Raw genomic sequence first — 22,398 nt, 5'->3', positions numbered from 1 at the left:
CCCTGCCCTGTGTCTGACAGAGGGATCTTCTCCTCCCCCTTTCCTCCCCCTCTTCTTCATCCTCTTTCATTTCCTCTTTAACCACTGCCTCTCGCCCTCTGCCACCTTTTGACCTTTCATACTCCTCATCTCCTCCACAGGTAGCTCTAAACATGACAGCAGAAGGAGAGAACAGAGAGAAGAGGGATAATCATAAAGCTTTAGATCAAGTGGCCTTCTTTACTCACACAGCAGAGAAGCAGCAGGATATTGATCTCTAAAACTTCTCCTACTTTGGATGAACCAAGCTCTGGAAAAACTCTGACACTCTGTGTGTCAGTCTGAACATGTTTGTCCATATTAGTCTGCAGACTTTTGACTTTTCTAGTAAGCAGTTCTACATACAGGTTTAGAAAAATGTCAGTGTATTGTCGCATTTATAATTGATCACAAATCTGTGCTCTGATTCCCTTGTGAACATACACAAAGGCCACTGTCAGGCCTCAGTGTGGAGGGTATTTAAAGTTTGGTTAGGGTCAGGTTCAGTCTGACTGAAACCGAAAGAAAACAAGAAAGAGTTCTGTGATCAGCGGAGCTCAGAGCGAGGCTGGACAGCAGGTTGTGAAATTTTTATGTAACAGATTTTTGTTTTTCTTTTTATGTTGACAAAAGGGTTTCTCATGGTGATTTACTGTCTTTCAGGTCCTTGTTTTTGGTTTTATAGGGTGCAAACGTTACAGTTTTGGTTCATTCTCACTATTTTCCTAAACCTTGTTTCCAGAGGCAGCTCTTTTCAGCAAAAAATAAACTCTAAAAACAGCAGTACACTCCCTACAACGCAAAGCACCAAACAACAGATAAAGCTGGAGACCAGCTAGTGGTGCAGTGTAGTGTAGAGGATTCTGATATTTCCCTCAGGAGGAAACCAAAACTGAGGTAAAAGGTGGTCGAATATCAGACTAACATTCATAAAATGGACACAAACACTCAACTCCAAATGAACACAAATGCTTCTCTGTATCTGTAAACAACCAGAACTTAACAAAGTTAGTTTCCATTCAGAGTTACTCACCAAACTGCTCGGTGTGTCTGCGAGGCCTGAAAAAGACTGAATACATTTCATGCCATAAAAACTTAGCACTCTTTTTAAACATTTTAAATCCCACATTGTTTACATCCATGTTTGCTTGGTGGCTGCACTCTTCTTCTTCCTCTGCTTTGTCAGTGCATTTCTACACTTCCTTTCCAGCTTACTGCCACCAACTGTCAGTCAGCGGAACAGCATGAAACTAGTGTCGGAGCTGTGTATTCTGACTTTAATCTCAGAATCCTAATTTCATTTATTTATATATTTTCAAAGTTTTTTTTTTCACATGACCCTCGTCCATACCTTCAGCACACTGAGTCCACACCTAAAAACCAAACAGTGATGTCACTTGTTTGCAGCCTAAAGTTAAGTCATGATCTAACAATGCAAGTAAATTTAACAAACTGTAGTGACACACGCAAATAAACACTGTGCTTCACTTAAGTTTAAAAAGGGAGTATTCTGATGACCTAGTATCGAGCTCATAGTGTACACAGCTTGTTGGTACACCCAACATTTAGCAGCCTTACACAGAAACCACAATATCATCCAGTCATACATCATCCTCTCATTTCGCTGTAACTATACAGGCCTTGAAGAAGGTTTTAATCAACATGCCCTCTCTCTGCGTTGCCACACAAGGAGTCTGTTCGTTTGTGCTCCAGAGGAGTTTTTCAAGTCCCAGAATCTATTTCCAACCGGGCATTTCATCACAGCTGCAAGAGGTTCAGTTATAATTGAGTGTTTATTTATTTATTTTATTGTTGCAACACGACGTTTTCCGCGAATTCTGAAAATAAGTTTCTATCGTTGGTATTCGAGACATTCGTTCACAACCTCCATATTGTGTACTTTAACATTCACTCGCCCACATTCAACCAGCAGCCATCCACCCACCCACACACCCACACACACACACACAAACGCACACTTTCCCTTGTGTCCACATTGCATCATTCGTATTACTTTGCAGAGAGGACCACATCCACAAAGTCAAATATGTTACAACAGTAAACGTATCACATGATCCACCAGTTGGCCTACGGGGCATACGTGACCTTTTGAACTGCTCTATAATCATCGAGGATATTTTCACCACTGATCCATTTCTTCTGCTTGACGATCAAGAGCAACCGAACTGAAGCAGCTTTAACGAGCAAAGCTGGAGAAGTGGAATCCACGTCGGGGATATATGGGAACACTGTGAAAACCATAAGGAATACTGTATATTTCTATATGAGAATGAACCCTGTCTTCCACAAAAAGATCGCCCCTCCCTGTGTGCGTGAAGGGCCCATGGCTGAGGGCTAAAACTCGACCAGAAGCCATTAGTTGCAACATGAGATATGAGAGCTGGGCTGGAGTTTTGGCTTCCCCCCAAGTCACAGAATGTACTTGAACAAATTCCAGCAGCAGAAGTTAATACGGGCCAGAATGGATTTATATCTGTGCCTCAGATTGTATGTGTCTACAGGAACAAGTAATCTTCCCACCACTGTTTTCCACGTGTTTTCTTCTTCGTTTATGAGACTCACTTTTCACTTTTGTTGTCTAAGTGACTGCAAACTTTTTTAACGACACGTTTATGAGGAAAATCTGATGTTTTATGTGGCTGTACCACAGTTACAGAAAAGTTATTTTTATTTTTAGCCACATTAGAGGCATATTAAACCAACTTTTCAGTGGATTGCCAAAGTATTTCATGGTACCCAGAGGATAAATCTTAGTGATTTTGGTGATCCTCTGACTTTTTATCCAGTGCCACCTGCAGGCCAAGGTTTTTAGTCATACAGTAAAATGTCTCAGCATCTCCTGGCACATCGTTATCTCACATAAGTTAGAATTTTTAATTAGACCAAAACCTGCAAAACTAATTACATACTCATAAGCCTCTACTTTGCTAACATGCTAAACTAGGTTGGTGAACATGGTAAACATACGTGCTAAAATCAGCATGCTAGCATGCAAATTTTAGCATTTAGCTCAAAACACTTCAAAGCCTGTTTACAGCGTCGCTAACGTGGCTGCAGACTCTCACACTGGCTGTTTCTCTCGGCACTGAACATGTGTGTCTCTGTGCACACATATGCACTTTTCCCCTGCTTTGAACTCCACACCCTGTGCTGATAACAATGCACATGGTTGGTCACATCATTAGTATTGACCAGTCTCTCTAAAATGGATTACAAACCTTCCAGCCTCCACTCTCTGGAAGCAGTCAGGCGGACAATGAAGATCCATTTTATTATCCCCACAATCTATTGAATGACAAACTATTTGTTGTATTTTTAACTGAAGTTAAGGGAGAGGAGGGTACAAGGGCGGCGGGGGGCGGGGGGGCACTGTTGGAGTTGGAAAAGCTGAGAGCCAAAACTATTTGGACACAGATTCACAGCGATGTTTATAGATTCGCACTAATGAGGGAGGAAAAAATAAATGTACGTACTTTAAAGGCACATGTGAAAGTGATGTTATCAGTATTTTCCTCTGTGAGATAAAGTGGCATTATCAAGATATGTTTCAAGTGCTACGTTTATATACATCACTGAGGACAGCGTGCCAGTCGAAGAAGGTGAGACACTGAGGAACAGGATTAACATTTTGTGCATTGCAGCTATGAAGACATGGGCCTACAGGTGCAATGAAACACTTGAGGTGAAATTTCTTTGTGGGGAGGAAAAGGCTCCCTGCTGAAAACCAAGCCAAGGATGCAGCACACAGTCAATTAATGATAATAAATTAGCTACCACACTGATCTTTCTTTTAATGCACCTGGCTGCTGCAAACCCATTCCCAACCCCTCAGAGGATTTTTTTTCCCTATCCACTCCTCCATTTAATATTTGTGCGTGGTAATCAGTCTGTGTGAACACTGCTCCATCTGTACCATTAACACTGTAATTGTGTATGAAAAGACACTAACTGCGTTGCAGCACATTAGTCCTCTGTGTCTCTGCTGAAAAGATGTTACATCACAGAGGACCTACTTGAGCAACATACGCCCCAGTTCACAACATGGAGAGATGCTGCCCCCTGTTGTGGAAGATCTGTTGTGCTCTGACTTACTGGCTGTTGGTTAGAGCAGCAGTTAATTAGAAATAATTAACTTGAAGTGTAACAGTTGAACACTGTTACTGCTTTTCATTCCATTAGCACCAAATTACTTTCCAAATTTAATTATTAAGGATGCAAAATATAAAGTGTTACCAGTCTTTCTGTGGTGTACAACATTTCAGTTAAAAACCATGAATCACTAATTCTGCTTTAACACCGCGTATTTCAGTGGTTGTAGACATTTCTGTGATCGTAGCAGAAAGAGCAGGAACTAAGTCCAACACTCTGCCATAAACTCTAAATAGTCATGCTAGGATGAACAATAATAATAATAAATGAAAAATAAAAAGAATAATTTATAACTCCATTTTATTTTCAGTATTATGCAACATTAGAAGTATAAATATCTGTTTTAATATACAACATCTATGACATCCATAGAGCTTTCCTTGGGCAAAATACAAAACTCAAAACACTTTTATTGCACATATTCTAAAAGACAAACCATTGTAAGCAAGTTCATCTAATACTAGTTTTGCACAGAGGAGGGAAAAAAAAGAAAACTGAAAAGACAAGCAGACAAAGAAGAACCTGACGTATGAAAAGACACTGATTACTGCACAAACAAATGTTCGTATTAAACATCGTGGTGGCCAGGGAGCAAAGTCTCACACTACTATAAACAACATTACCTGTGACACAGAACATAGATTTGGCAAATCAACAATATACAAAATATACATCCATGATGCTTCGTAAACAAACATTGAATGTGCTTTGAGGATTTAAATGTCAGTCGTCTGTGTGTGTGTGTGTGTGTGTGTGTGGGAGGGGGGAAATACGACACGGTTATTTGTTAAAATAAAAATTCAGTGATTCATTTCGGGACGAGCGGGGAATTAATAAACCGTTCTCAGTTCTAATTTTCTTCTTTTGCTCACCTTCTGAACTGAACTACTGGCAAACATTAAGGTGCATTTATTCTCTCACAATACATCAGCAATACATTTACAATATCCAATGCAAGTAAACATCAGATTCTTTTAACATTAAAATCTCTGCAATCCATCTCGTGTTTCAGTGTCATTCTCAGATAGTTTGCCATTTAGATAAACTATATTCTGTCGTGTCGAATGAAGTATTTTCTGTTTGACTTGTCGACATAGAGTATACGTGGTAGACAAGATTATTATTCTTATATAGCCAGCACAACAGAGCAAATACTGCATTACATACTTAGTGTCCTAGGCTACTTTCTGGTTGTCATTTAGGGTTTGTAATTTAAAGGCATCTACAGTACAGACACATGTATGTGTGTGTGTATGTGTGTGTGTTTGTGTGTGTAAATTGCAGAAAGTGAATGCTGATATATGACAGCCTATATGTGTAGTACCAAGTATTTGCACATTGCACACACAAAAGTATGTTGTGGACATGAACTATGCAAATAATCAGGATTCCTCATTTAAAATCTTTACCCAGGTGAACCTTTAAGCTGCTGGCTCATGATGAAGAGTCCGAAACACTAACACACAAACTTCAACAACACGGACCGAAGCCCGACATCGAAGTTCTCTGAAACACTGACAGTGAAGCACTTCTGTGTACTTGTCTTACTCACGACTGATCTTGTATCACTCTGCACAGACGTGGACATAACCAGAGATGATGCCTTAAAAAAACCTTAAAAAAAAAAAACATATGCAGAGCTGCTGCTGCTGGTTCATCTCATGAATCAAACACAACATTTCATATTTTACACAGTCGTCATTCTTCAAGCCGCGGTCAGCCAGCAAATACACCGTCAACAGTAAAGACATTCCTGACAGCCCTCACAGTTTTGTTATATAATGCTACATTTTGAGAAATAGCCCAGTTACCCCCTCATGCCTCTTCCTTTCTCTTCATGTTCATCTTGGAACATGTGAAAACACGTTAGACGTCACACAAGGGAGAGGACGCCTTCGATGAGATACATCACGGTAGCTTACTTCAGACCACAGAGTTATGATACTCTAATGTTTGAGCGTACAAACATGACACTGCAAAATCTATACATATAATACAAACAACAATCATGTTAAGCCCATGTATCCCAGTTTTACAGTGTTATCATATTTACACCATATTGCATAAAAATCAAAAATCTATGTACAGATGTCAGAGGAATGTGAATAAACACCACATCTTGCTAAGAACAGCAAGTTTTATTTCCCATAATTCTAAGGCCCCTACACTAATTAATGATTTCTAGAACCGTAGGATGATTCTCTGTGGGGTTTTTTTTTTGTTTACTTTTTTTTTTTTTTTTAGGTTTTAGGTGAAAAGCACAGGACATAGTGCACTTCCTCTGTGTACCACTGCACAAAACCCAACTTAGAGACAATCTGATTACACTGAACAGACACGTGATACATTTGCTAAATTGCTCAGCAAAATCGCGTGGTCTACTGCATTAAAAGACGTCAACATCAGGTCCTTCGCCTCGGGAAGTAAGAGTGCAATTCAAAAATCATTTATGGCACTGACTCTCCAGTACATCACAACCTTTGTAAGGCTCCTCCCTATTGCCCCTGACATACTGATTGCACAAAGCATTCTGCGATGAACAGAAACACAACTTCCAAACATTCAATTAAAAGTAAATCACTAAATTCAGAAAATACCACAAATCATCAGCAAGTGATTGCCTACATTCAGACCTAGAAACGCTAACTTGTGTTGTCATATGTCATCTTATTAAACGCACACACACAAACACGCGCACGCACACACACACACACACACACACACACACACACACACACACACACACGCCTACCTCTCTATGAGCATGTAACAGCTTGCCCGGTCCTCAAACAAAAAAAAAAAAAAAGAAGGCATGATGATGGCCGCACAAATCATTTCTAACATGTTACTACATCTGGATTATGAGACGTGATAATGTCAGCTGATATTTTCTCTCCTCCCTCTTTACTTTTTGTTACTACGTGGTGACTCCTTCTGCTGCTTGCACCTGCCGCCGTCTCTGTCCGAACTGTCTTTCTGCGTAGACGGAGCAGCCCTGGATGCGTCTCTTTTTGTGTTTTTCTGCGTCGGCGTGACGTCTTGAACAGTTTCTTTTTTCTTCCTCTCAGCCTGTTCCTTCCGGCTGGAGGACACCTGTTTGTCAGGGGTGGTGGTTCTGGTATCTGGGCCCTTGTGACTGTCCGGTTTGAGCGTTTCAGCCTTGGGGCCCTCCTTCAATATCTTGGCGCCAGTCTCGTGGGGTGCACAGGCGGAGGCCCTGGCTGAGACAGCTCCAGTGCTCGGCGAAGGCGTTTCTTTTTTCGCTGCAGGTTTGAGCAGCACTGGTGGTGAATCAGGCTGAGATGAAACGTTTGACGGTGGCAGAGGCTCCTTCCTGAGCTGCTGCAGCTGATGCGGAGGTGCAGTATGAGAAGAGTTAATGTCTTTTGGTTTTGAGTCATGATGGTCTTTAACGACTGGGGCCTGGTTTTTGGGCGAGGGGTCTTTGTGTTTGGCATCAAGACTTGGTTTAATAATTGGAGCTGGAGCTACAGAAGTTTTTAGAGCTGGGGAGGAGGGCGCAGCTTTAGGAGGCAGAGATTTTGGCTTTGAGTCAGCGTTTTCTTTTACTGTATGAGCTGTGGTTGCTACAGAGCTTTTGGGCTGGGTTTCTCTTTGCTTCACGTCGGCGAGAGTGGAAGAATGTGGCCGCTGCACCGATTCCTCCCGCTTTACGTCAGCTCCAGCGGATGGCAACAAGGCTTCTTTCCGCTTAGCGTCATGGGTTGTTTGCACGTTTGAAGCCGAGAGCGCTGATTCTTTACACAGATCGCTCTGTTTTGAAGTTGGACTGCCCTTAGCTACTGAGACAGGAGGAGCCGCACTATGAGACTTCACTGTCTCCTTCTCTGCCTTCAGGCCGCTGTGTGGCACAGGTTGTGGGTCAGGCTTCGACTTACTTTTGGTACTCACAACATTTTCGCTCGCTGTTGCTGAAGCCAAACTTTTCTGTTTGGTTGAAAGGACCACAGTGTTTTCTTTCACACCGACGACAGTTTCTTCTTTTTTAGAGGGGCAGGATTGTGAATCAGATGATTTGTGTTGTGCTTTTTCAGCTGGATAGTTCTTTGATTGCTGCTCTGAGTCTTTCGTGTTGCCGTTATTCTTCGTCTTTGGTGATATGGGATCTTCCCTCTTCCGCACCGATGTGCTACCGCTCTCTATTTTACCAACAGACACAGTGTTTTCCTTTTTGTTTATGCTCAGTGTGACTTCTGCAGCATTTTGTAATGAGGCGCCCGAGTTCACCCTAGAAACGTCTCTCTTCAGCTCCACTTTTGGTTTTGCCTCCGCTTTTGCAACTGCGCCTCCTTTATCCCCGACCGCTTTCACGGCCGACCTGTTAGACGGCACACGGTCCTCACTGACGGATCTTTCAGGGCTGTCCTGGCCTTCTGATTTTGAACTGCAGGATTTACTGTCATGTACAGAACCAGACGCCGTTGTTGCGACAGAAAGCTGCGGCTCTGTGTTTGAAGAGCAGATGTTCCGCACTTGCTGTTTTGAAAGCACAGTCTCTGGAACGTGAGCAGATGCAGAGCTGTTCTGTACATTCACCTTAGGAACAGAGGCCATGCTTGTGGTCTGTGCAGTAGCTGGTTTTTTCTCACAGCTCTGACACTGACCCATATCCAGACCGGAGTTTATACTCTGCTTCGGTGACACAGGTAATGCGTCATTGGCATCCGCAGCCAAAGTCTCTGCTTGTGTAGGTGCGGGGGAACTTTTTATGTCCACCTCCAGCTTGGGTGAAGTGAAAGAGGCTGCTGTCTTGGGGCTGGCAGCACTTTGTGATGTAGTGCGTGCTGTGACTTCCTGCTGCTCCACTTCGTCCTCCTGATCTTCATTGCTGACTTCCCGTATGGAGGGTGTTTTTCCACAGGAGGAGAAGTGAGAGCTGTGTCGAGGGCCCCTATGTTCGTGAGCCAGCGATGAAGTGGCCTTCATGCCGGGTCTGCTCTCTTGTTTCATAGCAAAAGTTGAGGCCTCCACTTTGGTGTTTGGGGCCTTTAATGATTCACTATGCCTATCCTGTGTTTTCTCATCACTTGTACTGATTTTCACTTCTGTGGCTGTGTTATTTGGCTGCTCTTTGGAGACAACTATGCTATTTAGAGAGGAAACAGCTTCGGGGCTCGGGCAGCCGGTCAGGAGGCTCTTCAGCTTGTCTGTAGTTTTCATCTGGGGGATGGTTATCTGTCTCTCAGTGGGGCTCTGAAGCCAAATTGGAGGGCTCACAGAAACAGAGTCGCTCGTGGTCTCCGTCATCTTGGATAAACAAGTTTCTGTTTTGGAGACTCTGGGCCCAGAGAGCAGGCCAATATCCAGGGTGCCCTCCAGAGGTTTGAGGGAGGAGACGTGGCGTCCTTCAAGTTTGTATTCAGACGATGTCTTTCGAAGGGGAGACTCTGCCGAGGAGATGAGCTGCAGTTTTTCCACAGCACTCTCTCCTCTGCCGGAGAAAAGCTTGGGGGCCAGACCTTCGGGGCTGGAGATCACACTTCCCAGTCCTGCCTTCATGTGGTCATGAGGCATGGCCGTGTCCAGTTGGAGGCTCTTTGACCTGGTGGAGCCAAAGTGGAGGTTCTCATGGATGCCAGAAGACAGCCGACACATGCAGTCTTCTCGTTCTTCGAATGACAGCCTCTTCCTGGTGAACTCGATGTTGGGAGCTTTGAAGTCCAGTCTGTCCGGCTTCATGTTGTCTTTACCCTGCCTGGAGTGCTGCCACTCTGGGTGAATGGAGCAGAGAGTTGTCCGGAGACCTCCTTCATTTTCACTGCTGCCCCCAGGTGGTTCGCCGATGCCCTCAGAGACTCGTGTCGTGAGTTTCTTATACAGGACGTCTTTAAGTGTGGTGCTGGCAGCTTTGGCCTCCAGAGGCCCAGACTCTGGGCTGCTCTGGGGTTTGTTTTGCCCTCGGACCAGAAAACTTTCATCCCTGTCATCACCACACAAGGTGGATGAGTCAGATTCTCGCAGGGCATCTTGCTTCTGCAGAGACTCCCTCCTCTCTGACCAGTCCTGCCTCTTCACAACCATCTTGGACTTGAGTTTTTCCTTGTCGAGGTCCTCAACAGACTCCTGCCGACCCATCTTGCGACTGGCAGGCCTCTTTAAGCAGCCCTGCTCAACGGGTCGTACACGGGTGATTGCCAGCGGCTCGCAGGCTGTTTCTTCCACACTCTGCAGGACGGTGTAATCCCGCTCCCCGGGCCTCAGCTCCTCATCCTGCACCTCTTCTTGGGTCACCTCCAAGCTGTGTTTTCTGGGACACAGGTGCTTCTTATCTCCTGTGTATGAGGGGGACAGCTTCTCCTCGGACTGGACTCGTTTTAGGAGCGGGGACCGAGGTGGCTCAGCACTCTTGGGGCGCACAATGTGGCGTACAATCGTGGGTGGGGAATGTATCTTGGCAGGGAAGGCTTGGGTTGTCTTGGAAATGGCAACAGAATGTCCACTAAGAAGGGGAGAGGGTGAGCGCTGAGGGGATGTTGGCTGGGGGGTGGGTGAGGGTGTGCGAGCCAAAGGAGAAAGGGGAATGCTGCCAGCGGACTTGCGGCGCCCCTGACGAAGCCTTTGACCGGGCAGTTTGGAGCCGAGGCCGTGGAGGGTGCTGGGGCGAATGTGGCCTGAGCCTGCCGGGGAGTTTGGAGCGCTGGAGCTGGGAGAGCTGCTCTGGGAGGAGTTGCCACCTGGAAGTTAAAAGGATAAAAGCAGTGGATATCAGTAATTAAACATAATATATGAAACACAGATAAACAGTAAAATGTGAATGATATTCCAGCTCATCACAATAAATTAAGATCTCCACCTGACTGGGTGAAATCTGGTGCGGGGCGGAAGGTGGCGGTGGGGGAGCGAGGGGAGAGACTGTGGGTAGGGGAGCCGGGGAGACTCTCACCAGATGACAGGGAGTGGTTGAGGGAGGAGAAGCTGCGGCTTGTGTGCAGGAGAGGAGAGGGCTGCATGGCAAAACGCCTGAAAAGGGAGCGCCGCCTGGAAAAAGAGAAGTGACAAAGAAAAAAAGAAATCAGTTCACTCCTAAAATTCTTTATTTAAAATGACTTGTAATGAAGGAGTACAGCTACAAACTATGACAGTTACTAAAAAAGGACATTAGGTGGTGCTAGTAAGTAGTATAATATGCACATCTATTATTCAAAACTATAAAATCAGGGATTTAAGTTGTACTCATGTAAATTCTGCTGTCACATGAAAGTTTTAAGTGCAGGTTCTCTGCATTTCTGTACTTTCTATGTATTTTTGAAATGTTATAATACAAATACATTTCCATGTTTTCCTTTAACTTCTTTAGAGGCTGACGACCTGTTACTGCTCCTGGCTAATCACTCACACATTCAGATGTTCCCTCAGTGTCGTCTAACTGCCCCCTACAGGCCAACAGGACACACAGGACATATCTAAACACTTGAAATCGAATAGTTCATTCACTCACACAGCAATTAACTTCTACACAGGAGATGCTGGTGATTCAATGTGCAAAAGACATGATTCTGTGAGGTTTCAGCAGAACGTTTGGTACCTTTCTGGTGTCTTCTCCTTCTTGGGCTTTTTGGCACATCTGACCATCTTGCTCCTGTAGCTGTTCCTCCTGGCCGGACCGGTTTTTATCGAGGTATTCTCAAAGGGGGTTGTGGAGATGGCCACTTTACTACCACTCTGAAAAGGAAGGACACAACTTTGCATCAAGAGACGTTTTATATTCCAGATAACGTCCGTGGCAACATTACCAGGGTTTACATGTCCTGTTAACCTGGGTCAGACTACACAACTGTTCGTTTTAAAGGGTTTTTACTTAGTGTTAACATTGTGCTTGGTAAGCTAGAATCAATTTCCTGGATATGCAATGTATTGTATCTATTGTCCAAAACACTTTCAGTCCAGCTCCAGCAAATGCATCACAGCTGGTCTATTTACTTTCTCTCCTTCCCACAGAGCCACTGACCAGTCGCTCAGCTTTGCAGCATTTGAAATGGAAACCTAAGCTCAGCAGGTTCACCATAAACTTCAGTACCTGTTCTTCAGCGGCTGCAGGTTAAAGATAAACACACATCCTCATTTACCTTGAGCAGGAGCTCCACCACTTCAGTGTGGACAAGGCCGTGGACTGGTTCTCCGTTGACATGAGTAATGAGGTCTCCAGCTTTGAGTCCTGCTTTATGTGCAGGCCCACCGTCTTCCACATTCTGATTAACATACACAAGGGACATTTATTATGATCTTTTCCTCTTCACAGACCCCATCTTTTTTTTTTGTAAAGTTTTAAGGTGCTGTTTTTTGACATCTGTACTTTAGATCATTTGGTCCAGAACAGTGAGTCGTTCTTACCCAGACCATGTGATAGACAGTGTAGATGTCACTGTCACAAGCATACACCCGGATTGCCCTCAGCGTGAAGCCGAACTTCTTCCCAGAGCTGTGGATGACGACGGGCTGCCGCGTGTTGGAGGCGCAGAGGGAGGAGTCTCGGCTTGGAGAGGAGTCTCGGGAGGAAGGGTCTGAGGAGAGGGAGTAAGGAGACAGGGGGCTGGCCAGCGGGGACACCCCGAAGATATCTGGAAAAATAAGAGACGACACCACCTGAGCAGCTTTTTTTATTTAATCAATCTCACTGTTACTGCCCCTCGAGTCAGTAGAGAGGTGCTGCTATAAAGCTCATGAGCCTGGTTCATTCTCCTCCTGCTGTGGGTGAAACTAATGGGATTTTCTCCCTCCCAGCAGTGAAGACCTCTTGCCCCTGCCCTGCCTGCTTACTTTCCTTGTCAGCAGCGCGCACTCAGCTACTAGCTCGCAGCCACTCTATAAAATGGAGCTCACAGCAGGTGTTGTGTTGGGCCAATTTCTCACAGATCTATAGTGTGCTTTCATCTCTTTCACATTATTTGTTCCATGTCTGTTGCTCTTATTGTAATTCTTGACACGATATTGCTCTGACTCGCTTCAACCTTCAACAGCCTGGCAGAGGTCATATTTTTCAGTCAACGTGCACATATATGTACACTTCTTATTTATTCATTATTATTTATGTTTACATATCTAAATTTTTCAACTTACCACCAGGGATCATAAGGGAAAGGGCACTAGTTGACACTGACTTTGGGACTTTTGCCACAGCTCCAGTTTTCTCTGCAGCACTCTCAGGCCGCAGAGAGGCGGTCTGAGCCGCCTGGTCTGCGGGTGTATGGCTGGTACTGTCGGGGCTCTCCACCCCTTCACCTCTGGGTGTCAGCTGATCCAGATGTTCTGAGAAACTTCCTGTGCATTGCAAGAGATGTGCGTTGAGTGAAGCACAAAATTATACTGACTGCAGTAAGTCACAGCTCCCAGCCAAGAAATGATCTGAGTGTATTAAACAAGCAAGATGTAACATGGTGATTAGTGAGCTTTAGAGGTGCTTGGTGGATTTTGTTGCTAGCAAAGGTTAGTTGTTAACCCCTGCTAGCCATATTTATGCTAAGCTAAGCGAGTCTGCTGTAGCCTTAGACTGACTTTTTTTCCAACTCTCAGAATGAAAGCAAATAATTTTTCAAAATATCAAATAACACAAAAGGACCCTATATATTTTTAGACAATGTCATTTCGTACCAGAGAGCGTGGCTCCGCTGTGGGTGCTGCCTGGCGTCGTAGCATCAGGCTCGTCCTGCGGGAGCTCTCCGATGGAGAAGGAGGCCTTGCTGGGGTCACCGAGGCCCGAGGTCTCGTCCCCTTCGCTCTCAGCTGAGATGGCAAACTTTGGTAGCAAGCTGGGCCGGGGGCCCTGATTCACACTGTCTGTGTCTGTCGAGTGGGACAACGAGGGCCTGAGTGAAGGAGAGGGAGAAAAGATTCTGGTGAAACGATCAGACTCTCACACTCAGCAGAATCTGAACATTCTGTTTATCTGAATGTTAGAAACGAACTCAAACTTTAACAGCATTATTAAGTGAAAGATGAATGAAAAAGTGTACTTGTACTTTACTTGAGTTATTCCTGCTTTATTATTCCACTCCTCTACATTTCAAATGGAAATTTACTGTTTACTCCATCACATTTATGTGAAATGTCATAAAATTAAAAGCTGCATATCTAATCTCTGCTTCATGCTGTACGGTGTTTATGATCATACATTTCAGCAAAGTCTGGTGTCCAGCTGAGAGAGTCCACAGTCAGTGGGCTCTCACTCTTCTTCTCCTCCGTCTCTCCTTTCTCCTCCAGGTGCCCACGAGACAAATCCAGGCTGCTGTACACCTGACAACCACACAGAAACGATGACTCACTTCAGCACATGCAGGTAATACATACAACATTTTCTTCTATATGTTCTAATGGGACTTGCCAGGTTAAGATCAAGCCACAAAGACCCACTGAAAAATGTAGTTTATCTGTATGGATGGTAAAATAGTTTTTTGTAATCTTATATTTATATAGCAGGGTATTTAACATTTGCAGTCTGTGTTAATGCAGACTTCATCAGGTCTCTGGAGCGTGGAGTTGAGGTGCAGCTGAGGGGAAGGTTCAGCAGAGCACAACACTTCCTGTAAGACGCCGTGCAGCTTTTCGAGACACGCTGTAGTGCTTTGTTTTGATGTGAGAGGGGAACATACTGCAATGCAGCATAACAGTGACTCCCAGCTTGTACGACTGTATTGTGCATTGTGTTCCACACAACCGGGGAAAAAAAAAAAAAAAAATCTGATTTGCAAGTGGAAAATATATGCAAAGCCGAAATCTACATTTAATACTGTAGGGGTAAGGAGGAAGAGGGGTGGAGGGTGGGGGGTGGTGGAGGGTGGGGGGTGGTGGGGGGGCACAGATTTCCATATGAAATACCAATTGCTGATGCTTTCTTTCCCACGAGAAAAAGGTCGGGACAGATGAGGGCATCAGCTCATTTACATCACCGACATCTTTGGCGGTAATGATGACACAAACGTGTTAGTTTGAGGCTGGCAAAATTTGCGAGGGCAAATTAAGGACGCACCTTTGAGAATCTGTGAGAACAAGAGGAGAACTGCCGCAGCTCCACGTTGAAGTCTTCATCGTTCGTATCCTCTTCCTCGGTCTCCAGGTGATGGTATCTCTCAGAGCGAGCTGGGAGTGAAGGGAAAGTTTATATTTCAGATCTTTTTTTATTGCATTCAGTTATTGCGGGTTATTTTAAGGGCCACAGAGCGATTTGGAAAGAGGAAAATGGATTGTAAGTACCCTGAAGCACAGGCTTTTTCGTTCGAATTTTCACTCCCTTTATTTATAAGCTTTTTAGTGTCACTACATGTCTTAACCGGGCATGACACTGCTATTTCAGAATATGTTGGGTAACTCAGAAATGACTTGACAAATACACTGTCAAAACCTTAACTGAAAGAATACTGAGTGACCCTGTGATGCCCTCTGGCTTTTTTTGTTTTTAATGTGTTAGACAACTCACTGTCAAAGTAGCTGGTGTCGTCTTCCGACTCGAGCTGTGGAATAAACTCAGCCTTCTGCCTCAGCAGCCCGTTCCAGTCCAGGTTGTGGAAAAACTGATGCTGCTTTACTTCGGCAGCTCCACCTGCAGATGATGCAGATACGAATGGATTGCTCGTTTCAATATAATTTTCAGCACAAATGTGAAAAATTGCTTGTGAAGACAACACATACGCAAAACACTGACATTGACATTGAACTCTGTGCCAGTTAAGACACAGGAGGTGAAGAAACGCTTACGCCATGTTTTCCTTTTTCCCTAGTGGCTGCAGGCCAAAACCGATATCATGACCATAAATTATGCAGTACAATTTCCTGCCTGTGACCTTTCGTGGAATAGCAGGAGCCTTTGTGAATGGCAGCCTGGCGAGGGGAGATCTAGATGAACAAGGTGGTCCAGATGTCCCCGGAGTGAACTGGCTACATGCATCCCTCTGATTAAAAGCTTTTGTTCCAGGTCATGGCCACTTTTACAGTCTGCAGAGCCACACACTCGTACTGCCTGATCATGCATGGAACTAGATTCATGGACTGGCAAGGTAATAATTGCAATTGATCAAAGGGAAGAGGTGAGCAGGCCACAGGATAAACTGCTCTGCCGTTGGATGACCTCAATTTCTTCCCCGGTGACTTGGAATAATGAGCGGTGCTGAGGTGGCGCTCTAACGGTCACACGGGGATTTATGGTGGCCTGTCGAGTCCGAGCCGAGTTACAGGCTCTGCCACATTTTCTTTTGCTCTTTGTGTTCGTACCTGCACCCATTCGTTCCAGGGGATTCTGTCTGAGCAGCAAGGTGATGAGCTCCTGAGCGTCAGGAGGCGGGGCATCCTCTCCCTCAGGCCAGTTGATCTCGTCTGGAAACACACAGCGCATGCAACCGGTTTGAATCAAAAACACCCCACGTACAAACAGAAGCTGGATTGATGAAGCTCAGTTGCTATCATGTTTGTAAGAGGTGGTTTTGGAGTTGGAGAAGATGAGGCTCTTCTCATAAAATATAGAAACCTGTGTCTGAGTAACAGTATTGTAAGATGCTCATACAAGCAAGGAGCAGAAAACAAACTAGAATAACAAAGAATTTATGAGAAGTTGTTTTAAAGCCTTTAACTGCATGAACAAAACTAAATAGTCAAAATAACAAGAAGGAAAGTTCCCTGTTAGCGCAGAGTGCATAATTAGCTTTTTGAATCTAGCGACCTGGTCAGAGCTTTTGATTTTCAGTAAGATGGCACATGGAAACTGGAAGAAATATGTGTTATCAGGCATATCACACTGTTACTGCCTGTTTGTGGCTGTTTAATGAATGTTGCTAATGTTTGTCAGGCTGTGATGGTTTGATGTCAGTTTGGAGTTTGGTGAGTCACTATCAGTGACAGCTGATAGGGGCACGGACCGATGACTCTGGATGCATCACGATCTTATGCTCACAATTTTTCAGAGGAAAAAAAAAAAATCGACTAAATAGCACTTTTAAACCGTGCACTGATCCAGTTTGTTATGACTGAATCTTTTCCTGTTCACACACAGGAAAGGTTTAAATAACACATCTGGCACATACCGAATGTCACATATATTCTGACAGTAAACAGCAGGACATGCTGATGTTATTACAATCCAGAGTGAGGGGGGGTACTGTGCTTCTCCTGCTTCTGTTCTTCTAATCTAGAGTAATTACTGCTATTACTGCTAATTCAATGAGCCATGTTAGCCAGCCAGATGTCTGTATCAAAATGTGGTGTGTAGTTAAAACACATTTGAACACGTGAGGATGAGTGCAACATGCAAATTTGCCTTTGAACCGTACTGCTTCACAGCAAGTTGTCCACATATAATCTGCTATCACAATGTCAGATTTATAAAAACAGTTAAGCAATTAGATTATTATTACGAGCATAAATGTACGTAAAAAATAGAGAACCTGTGATTTTTTTTTTTAATTCTACAATTGAATTTACCATTTTTGGCTTCGCCTGAAAACCACTTTTACCTAATTGCGACCAACTGAGGCTTACATCTGCAACACTCCGCTCTGAAGTGCTCCTTTCAAGACATCTTCACCAGCAAAGTCAGACAAATCAAACCTAGTTCTAGGATGTAAGTATGATGCTGAATGAGACAATTTACATGTGCTCTAAGCTTCTAGTGAAAAGCCTCATGGATAAGCAGTGAAAAGGGGCAGCAAAGCCCGTCTGTGCCATGCTGATTGTCTGCTCTGTGCACCGTTTGTCCCCCCATTTTAATCAAATTTGGGAGTGGAGCTATGAATATGTATGTGCGGCCTGAGGCCACGGTGGCATGCATTCGGTGTTTTCAGGCCCTTTTAATTAACAGTCACTCTCAGAGGCTCGGTACAGTTTGATTGAGAGCATACCAAATCAGTCATGGCATGCCATTCATTTCCATGGCACAGACAGAGGCTGTTATCCAACAACTCCACATCACAATTCATCTGAGCCACAACGCAGACAAGATAAAAGCTCCTGCTTTCAAGATTAAGAATTCCTCTGCGCTGCTGTCACCAAGAGAACGAAGCAACATCATCATGATATTAAAACTTCACTAGTGGTCCAAAGTCAAGCTAAATCCACTTACTGCCATCTGTTTCACTGCCGGCCTTCAGGGAAATCTCAGTCTTCAGTAAATTGAGAAATATGCACACCATCTAATTCCTTGTGGTCACTATGCAAATGTTAATTCACCTCAGTGAGGTTTGGGAATTTCTCCTGATGTGCTCGATGGAGTCTTCGTGCCATATGTTGTGAAAATTTGCCTAAATCACCTCTAACAGCAGAAAAAAAAAGTCTAGTCTGAGTTTGTATTTTATAAACTGACATAAATAAATCAACAAATAACTATAAACATCACAGAAAATGAAGAATTAGGCAGTTAATGAGTTTAGCAAATTATATATTTGAAAAAAAAAAAAAACAAAAAACAAAAAAACTGTTGATTCCTATTTGAAATTTCATGCTATGCAATGTGATTGAAATATTCAGTCTCACTTAATGGCCGACACAGAAACGTCAGGTGAGAAGAAAGCGAGGTGACACTGACCGCTGATGACCTGCCCGAACAGCTCCTCTGGTGTGTCTCCGAAAAAAGGCACACAGCCCACAAGGAACTCGTAGAGGATGATGCCCATTGCCCACCAGTCCACCGGCTTCCCGTAACCCTGTCTCAGGATCACCTCTGGAGCAATATACTCAGGGGTTCCACATACCTATACACACAAAAAAAAAAGTGAACATACAAAAGACATTTTCTAAACACACTGAGGTTTGTAAATTGTCAGACTGTCCATCTCTACAGCTCAGTGAGATTTACCTGCTTGTCTGAGAATTCTCTGGCATCTTTCTCTATATGTCCCTCATACAGGTTAGTGGTCATGTTCATCAGTCCAACTTTGGACAACCCAAAGTCTGTGAGCTTAATGTGCCCCATTGATGTAACCAGCAAACTGTGAGGAAGAGGGACACAAAAGAGAAAAGGGAAGAAATGCATTAAATGTCACAATAAAATGATGAACTCAGACTCCGTTTAACATGAGGTTTGTGCATGATCATAAACTCCTCTGACACAGCAAACACCTCAGTGGGATAAGTCTAAGAGTCGACAGCCGCTTTAGCAGCTCTGTGATGCTGTGCTCAGCCACAGTGCTGCTTCGAACTAAATGCTAACATGGCGCTCCGTGAAAGGTTATTGGTATGTAGAAATTAGCCTGAAGGCAATTTGTACCAAATTACACGGAAACTCATCCTGTAGCTGCTGTGAATTTCACTCAAAACCTCTTAATGGCTCTGGGGGGAAAAGTCAGGGGACCAAATAAACGATTTGGATTCATCCTCTGGGGACCATTAACGTCTGTACAAAATGTCAAAGCAATCAACTGACTGAACTTTTGTTTCATGTCACAGACATGATGTAGATGACTCAGCACACAACGCACGACTGCGTTTGCTCTATTGTTGTTATTTTGACCAAAAACAGGGAGCACTGTAAGGAGTAACAAGTAAAATTTGTGAGGTCTCACTTGTCTGGTTTGAGGTCTCTGTGGACAATGCCATAGTTGTGGAGATACTCCAGAGCCAGTACCGTCTCTGCAAAGTACATCCTGGCCATATCCACAGGCAGAGGACCCATGTTCTTCAAAAGCGTGGCACAGTCCCCCCCTGTAAAGATCAATGGAGTTGAAGTTACAGATGTGCTTGGCGTGACACACAGGAGACACTGTTCAGCGTACGCTGCTTTCAGGAGCAGCACTTTGTATTTAAAAAAAAAAAAAAGGAACAGCTGCTGACCTTCAACATATTCCATAACCATGCACAGGTGCCGCCGAGTCTCAAAGGAGCAGTACATGGACACCACAAAAGGGTTCTCAGCAAAGGTGAGGATGTCCCTCTCCACAAAGGCCTGCTGTATCTGGTTCCTCAAAATCAGGTTCTGCTTGTTGATCTTCTTCATGGCAAATCGCTGCTTAGTTTCCTTGTGGCGAACCAGATAAACAGCTCTGTGGAATAAACGGGTGGGGAAAGAACTGATTAAAACAGCTCCGCTTTTAAGTTGACAAACTCAAGGTTGATCAGCAAATCTGTTTTATTAGCTACTGTAATGAAAATCCAATGGAAACACAAGCAAAAAAAAAAAAAAAGGCAATAAGCGGGCAGAAAGGAAAAAACCCAATATGGCTAAAAATTCTGAAGGGATTCTTTGTTGTGAAAATAACATGCCCTCTACTATCGGAGATTAGATAATCTTGTATGGAATAAAATGTCCTTACCCATAGGCACCATTGCTGATGAGTTTTGTCATCTCAAAGTCCAATTCACGGGGTTTTCGCCGGGACCGCAAGGCTGTGCTGAGGCTCTGAGACTGAGGGCAAGAGGAGAGGCAAACAATGAAACAAATCAAAAAGATAAAATCTGTATTTCACTGGTATGCCTGCGGTCAAGATGGAGTAGATCAATACAACAATCAGTTTCGGAGTGCTTACGCAGTCGTCTGTTTCTGGGGTTTCTGCGATCCCGCTGTCACAGCTGGTCAGCTGAGCAATTTCTATGGAATTAAAAAAAAAGCAGATATGAAGTTCATCAATCAATCAATTAAACTTTATTTATATAGCACCTATTGTGCAGGTTAGTGCAATTCAAAATGCTTTACAAGCCACTGAGAAGCTGATAATGAGACATAAAACTGGAAGATGTAATAACAGATTAAAAACAACAACAGATAAAAGACATTTAGAAATAAAATAAGAGGGAGTAAAAATTTAATCATATGAAAACAATAAAATAAAATAAATATTGACGATAAAACTTTCTAATTGAATCATTTTAGAAATGAAAGAATCGACTGCTAGTGTGTTAGAAATACACGACTTCATGCGAAGCCTATGAGCGTGTTCGGCAGCGCAGTTTTTGAGACAAAGGAAACAAAATGTTGAGAAACAAAACAAAACAAAAAGAGCAGACTTTAGCCTTTATTCACCTATTAAATCTGAGGTGCTGACTCCAAGATAATCTGAATTGAGAATAAATGAGGCAGAAATCAGACGCAGCAACACAAACACACGTCTAAGACTCATTTTGAAAATCACCACTCCAGAACAAGAGCTCATTATAAACCACCTTGCATCTTTTCTGTGTGTGTGTTTGTGTGCAACCACGCCAAAGTCCATGTGTGTAATTTCACAGGGGGGTGTTTGTCTAGTCCCCAGAGAGCCCGCGAACACATTTCCACTGCTATTTAACATCTGTCCTTCCTTGTAGGTTTGCTTCAGGCACACGAGGCACCGGGCAAACAAAACACAGGAGACACTCGGGGGAAATGAACGGCAAGATTGGCTGATGCACCAGCCTGTGTGGATCTGTATAAGGTCTGTGGGGAGGCCATTCCTTTCTAATTAGTCATAATGAATGTTGTTGGATACTGAATCTGGAGAGACAGAGGGTCATTAAAAAGACGGTCTGTTCCGTACAGGACATTAGTCAAGAGTGTCTTTTTGTTTCTTAGTTCCCTCCGTCGCTCGGTTCGCTCCTTCTTTTACAGCTTCACCACGACAGCTACCCTGTGTTCAGTCCGATTATATTTACCACATCGCTGACATGCTGCTGTCGATGCAGGAGCTGTGACACTCAGCACTTCAGTGGATTTATATAAGAGAAAAGCCATTAATTATGGGCATTAATGGTGGAATAACAGTAAACTGAGTCCTTCCTGCACCTTCCAGAGGATCCCGCGTGAGTCCCAGCTGGCTGATGATGTAACGAGGGATGTCGGTTTTGATGCCCTGGCCCTCTTTAGCGTGTCCTTCAGCGGCCTCCAAAAGGTGGTAAAATTCCTCTGGGTCAAACTCCTGCACACACAGAGCCACAATTTTACTACATGACAACACAAGAAGTTTTAATGGAAGTAAACAGCAGGTTTGTGGTTTTTGTACCAGGACCTGGTGTTTCTGTGGTTTTCAGACAGGATCGTGTACGCCTCGGTGTACACTTGGGGGCAGCGGACACAAACTGAAAACTCACTGACATTATTATCACCTCCTAAGTTGACATGGTGAACGTGTTAGATAACAGCTACTCATTTACACATCCAGCAGACACAGAGCAATGATATCTTTTATTTGGAGGTGTATTTCTTGCCCCTTGACTAACGTAAGTCCAACATTCCCACTTTTTTTTTTTTTTTTTTTTTAGCTCTGTTTTGGGTCTCTACCATTTCCCGAGGGAAATATCTGGCTC

General features: G+C 43.9%; 1 protein-coding gene across 10 annotated transcripts in view; it reads right to left on the bottom strand.

The window, feature by feature from the left end:
• Positions 1-4,471: 4,471 nt before the first annotated feature.
• The window catches only part of mast4 (microtubule associated serine/threonine kinase family member 4), a 76,834-nt gene continuing 58,907 nt past the window's right edge, over positions 4,472-22,398 (bottom strand). For all 10 annotated transcript variants that reach the window (XM_041059218.1, XM_041059220.1, XM_041059221.1 and 7 more), the window contains 18 exons: positions 21,878-22,010; positions 20,649-20,710; positions 20,436-20,527; positions 19,957-20,165; positions 19,689-19,827; positions 18,983-19,115; positions 18,713-18,878; positions 16,411-16,512; positions 15,620-15,742; positions 15,173-15,282; positions 14,318-14,439; positions 13,798-14,012; positions 13,267-13,467; positions 12,541-12,767; positions 12,276-12,398; positions 11,735-11,871; positions 11,003-11,187; positions 4,472-10,883 (listed from right to left, as the gene is read on the bottom strand). In XM_041059218.1, coding sequence (XP_040915152.1) covers positions 7,093-10,883; positions 11,003-11,187; positions 11,735-11,871; positions 12,276-12,398; positions 12,541-12,767; positions 13,267-13,467; positions 13,798-14,012; positions 14,318-14,439; positions 15,173-15,282; positions 15,620-15,742; positions 16,411-16,512; positions 18,713-18,878; positions 18,983-19,115; positions 19,689-19,827; positions 19,957-20,165; positions 20,436-20,527; positions 20,649-20,710; positions 21,878-22,010 — 6,270 coding nt within the window. In that variant the 3' untranslated portion in view covers positions 4,472-7,092. The remainder of the gene's footprint in view (positions 10,884-11,002; positions 11,188-11,734; positions 11,872-12,275; positions 12,399-12,540; positions 12,768-13,266; positions 13,468-13,797; positions 14,013-14,317; positions 14,440-15,172; positions 15,283-15,619; positions 15,743-16,410; positions 16,513-18,712; positions 18,879-18,982; positions 19,116-19,688; positions 19,828-19,956; positions 20,166-20,435; positions 20,528-20,648; positions 20,711-21,877; positions 22,011-22,398) is intronic.

This window comes from Toxotes jaculatrix, chromosome 16 (genome assembly GCF_017976425.1).
Source record: "Toxotes jaculatrix isolate fToxJac2 chromosome 16, fToxJac2.pri, whole genome shotgun sequence".
Lineage (NCBI taxonomy): Eukaryota > Metazoa > Chordata > Actinopteri > Toxotidae > Toxotes > Toxotes jaculatrix.
This window is presented reverse-complemented; position numbering and strand designations above follow the sequence as displayed.